This window comes from Pristiophorus japonicus, chromosome 23 (assembly GCF_044704955.1).
Source record: "Pristiophorus japonicus isolate sPriJap1 chromosome 23, sPriJap1.hap1, whole genome shotgun sequence".
In the NCBI taxonomy this organism is placed as follows: domain Eukaryota; kingdom Metazoa; phylum Chordata; class Chondrichthyes; family Pristiophoridae; genus Pristiophorus; species Pristiophorus japonicus.
Window position 1 is genome coordinate 19,383,866 of NC_091999.1, and position 5,461 is coordinate 19,389,326.

Here is a 5,461-nt window from a genome sequence, read left to right on the forward strand (position 1 = left end):
ATTTGATCTCAAAGCCACGTTGCATTTAAGATATTTTGCAATTGAAAGTGATGCAAAGAAAAGGTTCGGACAACTTGTTTATTCTGTGACTGTGAATAATATCCTTCAGTGTGCAGTTTAATTGTCTCACTGGAGAGTTCACTCAGGCTATAAATAGGGATTTTTTTTTCAGCCTGCATAGCAATGTTTGACTGAAGTTGTTGTCTAAAACGAACAGCGCTCATTGGAGGTCACAGAACGTCAAATCATGTTCTGGGAGATTCCAACTGAGCTTTGGATCCTGTGGGCATTTTTAAAAGTGGAACGTATTTATTACCCGCTCCTCGCTGCTGTTGGTGTTCCTGGTGAGTCCTTCATCTGCAATTAATTATGTAACCCATGTTTCTCTGTATTTTCTGTCCTTGTCCTTTAGTTCTACTTATTAATTGTATTCAATTTCAACCTCTTGTTCTGAGTCTGTCAATGAAAAGAGGTTTATGTCATGTAATGTTTGATCATTTGTTAATTTGCTGCTCCCAGTTCAATGAACAGTATGTTGTTTTCACAATTTAAACCTGTTTTCTGTGTCTGGCAATGCACGGAAGTTTCTGTCATGTAATGTTTGATAATTTGCTGATTCGCTGATCCCAGTTCAATGAACCGTATGTTGTTTTCACAATTTAAACCTCTTGTTCTGTGTCTGGCAATGCACGGAAGTTTCTGTCATATTATGTTTGATCATTTGCTGACTCGCTGCTCCCAGTTCAATAAACAGTGTGTTGTTTCGGAACTTGTTTCCAGTGATAGTGGTTTACAGGATTTGACAGAAATTTGATTTTATTGACACAGATATGTTAGTGAACGATTAGATTATTGAACAGCTTGCAGTCAGCTTTCTGCACTGATGCCCAGTGTTGGATAATAAATATGTGTTCAGCGGTAATACGTGTTTTAAGGACCGCTGGTTATTGTTAATGACACTGCTCTGTGGAAATCAGCGTTGAGAGACCCTTCACAAATACATTGAGATATGAGACATTATCCACTAATGATTCAGCTATAGAGAGTTGTCGTAATTTCCACTGCCTCCCGCTCTGCCTCACAGTCACTAATTCCAGATGGTCAGGACAGGGTTAAAACTGCAATACGGACTCAGTAAAATGTTTATTCAGTTGTGCTTGAATTGATTTATTTCCCTTGTTCAGCCACAGTTCAGGAGATCTCGGTGTGGGCCGCACGGTAGCAACTATTCAAAATGTAGCACTATATTGTGAAATATTTTGATATTTCCAGTCTCAAACTCTCTCTGTCAACTGGAAGTCTGTAACTTTCTCATACCAGGTGAAAGGCAGCAGGTTGACATGGTTCCAGCTGTAAACAGACACGTTCGAAAATCCTCTGTGACATCATACAACATGGGTCATCATTCGTCTATTGTAAAGTGACAGTCCCTTCTTTAAAGATTATTTGCAATATTCTTGGAAAGTCAGCTTAAGCCAGTTACAAAGTGTACTTTCAATACAATGGTTGGAAAGGTTCAGATTTCGATACATAATGCAATTCAAGTCATCTTCTTCAGCCTTTGACACAACCGCCATAATCTCGCCAAAGACTCCATTCCCCTCTCTGGCAACAAATTTCATTCCCCACCTTGGCCACAGACTCCATTCCCCTCCCTGTACAGACTCCATTCCTTTTCTTGGCCACAGACTCCATTCCTCCCTTGGCCCACAACTCCATTCTCCTCCCTGGACACAGATTCCATTCCCCTCGCTGTCCCCAGACTACATTCCCATCCCTGGACAATGACTCTATTCCCCGCAATGGACACAGGTTGTTGACAAACTCGCGGCTTCTTGTGCTGAATTATTGCTCACTCTGACTTGGATATGCCGTTATATATTAGTCTCATTCAGCGCTTTAAAATCCCGGCAAAAGTCCAACACATTAATTCTTTCAGTCATGACCCAGCACCCACACATCACATCCACCGCTTCACTCACTCCCTGTCACAACACCCAAACATCCCATACACTGGTACATTCAGTCCAGAGCCAACACCCACACGTCCCATCCATTGGTACATTCAGTCCTTGTCCCGACACCCACACGTCCCATATATTGGTTATTTCAGTAACTGTGCCAAACATCACACGTCCCATCCGCTGGTGTAATCAGTCCTGACCCAAACACCACACGTCCCATTGGCTGGTTCATTTAATCCTGACACATTTCACACATAATTCTTTGAGACAGCTGATGATGCTCTCAATCTGAAATATAAATTCCCTGTTTTTCTCTTTCTTGCAGTGAACTTAGTGACAATAATGATCCTGTCTCGAGGAAGGTGCGGTCTCTCCAAGTGTGTCAGCCGTTACCTGGTGGCAATGGCAGCGGCGGATCTACTGGTCGTTATCCTCGACCTGATATCCAGGCAGATTCCTATTCTTTATTGGACCGCGTTTGAGTTCATGTGGAAGATTAATGTTTGTAATATCCATGCCATCCTGCTTTACGCAGTCACGGACTGTTCCGTCTGGTTCACAGTTGCTTTTACCTTTGATCGATGTATAGCCATTTGTTGTCAGAAGCTCAAAACCAAATATTGCACCGAGAAAACGGCGACTGTGGTTGTGGGAACAGTGAATGCGCTGTTCTGTGTAAAGAACACTTTCTGGTACTTTATGTATGGAGGTGTGTATCATATTTCCAATAGTCCCTGGTTTTGTATTGTTAGATGGGAAGTCTCTGAGTCACTATCATGGGCAGTAATTGAATTCCTTCATTATATTATAACACCGTTTATTCCATTTGTTCTGATCCTTCTGCTCAATACTTTAACTGTCAGACACGTTTTAGTGTCGAGCAGAGCCCGCAGGAGACTCCGGGCCCACAGCAGTGGGGAGAGTCCCAGTGACCCAGAGATGGAGAAGCGAAGGAAATCCATCATTTTACTGTTTGTTATATCCGGCAATTTTATCCTGTTATGGGCAGTGTTTCTGTTATATTCTGTGGTTGAACGATTGTATTTGTTAAACTTTATTCGTGTATATCTACCTGAATATGTACAGGAAATGGGATTTATGCTTCAGCTCCTGAGTTGCTGCACCAACACATGTATTTATGCCGTGACCCAGACGAAATTCAGAGAGGAGTTGAAGAATGTGGTGAAATATCCCTTCACTGTAATTGTTAAATGCATTAAATAATAAGAATCACACAATGTGTTGGGCGTGTATTCTGCCCAATCCGCTCATCTCTGTGATACACACACAGTGAGGCCTGTTTTCATTTTTCACCGCGCGGATTCAGCGACTAACAAAAATGATAGAGGTGGGGAAGTCCACGGAGATCAGTCCCGCTGGACTCCTGCAGGTTTTATCCCCACTAAGACGTCTGCTGCGGCCTGGGATGGGTTTATAAAGCTCCCGACCGCCAGGCTCGTGTCGGATGAGTTTACCCAAAGGGAGCGGCGCGGGGAAGGTGGCTCTGTTACTTTTCAGTCCACGGGCGGGCCGCTCAGTCCCCAGCACTCCCAGGGAAAGCTGGGGGGAAATGGCCTGGGACCAAACAACAGCCAGGGAGGGAAGGTTTCAAAGGCTCAAAGGTCAGTGCTTTCATCCTTTTGCAGGCTCCTTGTGTTTTTCTCTCAGTGGGGTTTAACCTGAGCAGCCCCAGCGCCTGGTGATAGCGGCGTATCCTTGTTTCAGATAATCTACCTTTGGGATTAAAGGGTCTCCTGCAGACAGAGTATATCCCAGTAACATTCACCACTGTAACGTTCCTTTGTAAGTTTGCCTCAACAATGAGATGATCTGCAGGATGAAATGTTCCCCGCACACACTTGACACACATTAAACTCAGCTCCTCCTCACTCTCTGTAAAATCTCCCAGCTCAACATAGCCCATAATATGCAGTGTTCAGGGAGGGTGGTAATGAGCTTTGTTGCTAGGTATTGCAGTATGTGTGATATTATAAAGCGGGGAAACTCGCATGACGCTGTGCCTGAGTATTGTGACATCAGAGACCTGCCCTTCTGACCACGCCCTGGTCTGTGGTTGACCCAGAATCGCATTTCAGACATCCCATATCTTTCACACATCATCTTACATAGAGTTACTTAATATCTGCAGCACAGAAATAGGCCATTCGATGCTCGCGGCTGCAAACTGGTCTGAGGCGGTTCCCCTGAGGTTTCCCTGGGGGTGCTGGAAGTTAGCAGCCCGTCTGCCTGTGGACTGCAAATTTACAGAGCGACCTTCCCCACCCCGACCCTTTCGGCCCAGCAGAGCATGTCAGAGCTTACTCTATCACCACATCCTGATCTTAAACAGAGTGCACAAAGAGAGTGGTAAACTTGGGAACGTAGAGAAATTGAGATTTAATGGTAAATCCGGGGTGAATCTGGCTGAGTATTAGCTGTAAGAAGGGAAATTTAGTTTAACGTTTTGAATTGAACTTAGAACTTTAAAAACAGAAGTTAGCAGAAACTGCCTGTTAGTGGTAGTTAACTATCAGTCAGCTATAAGTGTTAGTCTTAAATATGTGCTAATTACTGCGAGCAATGGGCATGGAGCTGAGACAGTACTTGTAACTTGTGTGTGGCTCCAAAGGTATAAAACTAAACACTAACTGCTGATTCACAGTGTGTTCTGCACAGTGATATTAAACGGAATTTGGTGAAAGTTGGTATGATAACACTGGTTGAAGGATACTGCTTTGGCCTCCAAAATACAGCAGGTAGATGAACGTTTGGTGAGTATTACCTTTTTCCTCGAAGCTTGGTCTAAACTAAGACCTGGGAGCAATAACAATACTTTATTAAATTAATTATTTAACTATATAAACTAATTAATTAATATCATTATAAAAAAACATTTGAATAAAAATTAAGTAGTTACATTAATTCAGTGTGTAAATAAGCAAATAAATTTATGAAAAATAACCAAAGATGGCAGGGCAGGCAAGGAGTCGAGACTGTAATGTGTGTGAGTTTGTGGACATCAAATCTTTCCCACATTCCCTCATTTGCAGGAAATGTCGATGCTTTACTCTCTCTGGCTCTGGGTAATTGGGCTGTAGTGCGAGTTCGACACACTCTGAAACACTCAGGATAAGTGATTTAATCCAGAAAACAGTCACATCCCACAGAAAAGCGCAGGTTCAGGAAAGTCCGTGGCTGATTGGGTGCCGTGAAGCGAGAAATGAGAAGAGACTAAGAAGAAGTCACTGCTCCTGTCCAACAGGTACTATATACTCATTACCTTTAACGATAAGGATAAAGATTGCGTGGAGGAAATCCACAATACATACCAAGGTACGTGGCTCAGAAAGTTGTTCACAGGCAGAGAAAGATAGAAATATTAAACAATTACTTTGCATCAGTATTTATCAGGGAGACAACACAGGTGGACATGACATCGGATGATATTAGAAATGAAATAACTGCATTTAAAATCACAAGAGGAAAATATTATATAA

General features: G+C 42.8%; 1 protein-coding gene across 1 annotated transcript; it reads left to right on the forward strand.

Annotated features, from left to right (window-relative positions):
• The first annotated feature begins 247 nt into the window (after positions 1-247).
• Positions 248-3,188, forward strand: LOC139235421 (probable G-protein coupled receptor 139). The gene is made up of 2 exons (XM_070866544.1): positions 248-344; positions 2,290-3,188. The coding sequence occupies exons 1-2, from the start codon at positions 248-250 to the stop codon at positions 3,186-3,188; spliced, it is 996 nt and encodes a 331-aa protein (XP_070722645.1).
• The last annotated feature ends 2,273 nt before the right edge of the window (positions 3,189-5,461 follow it).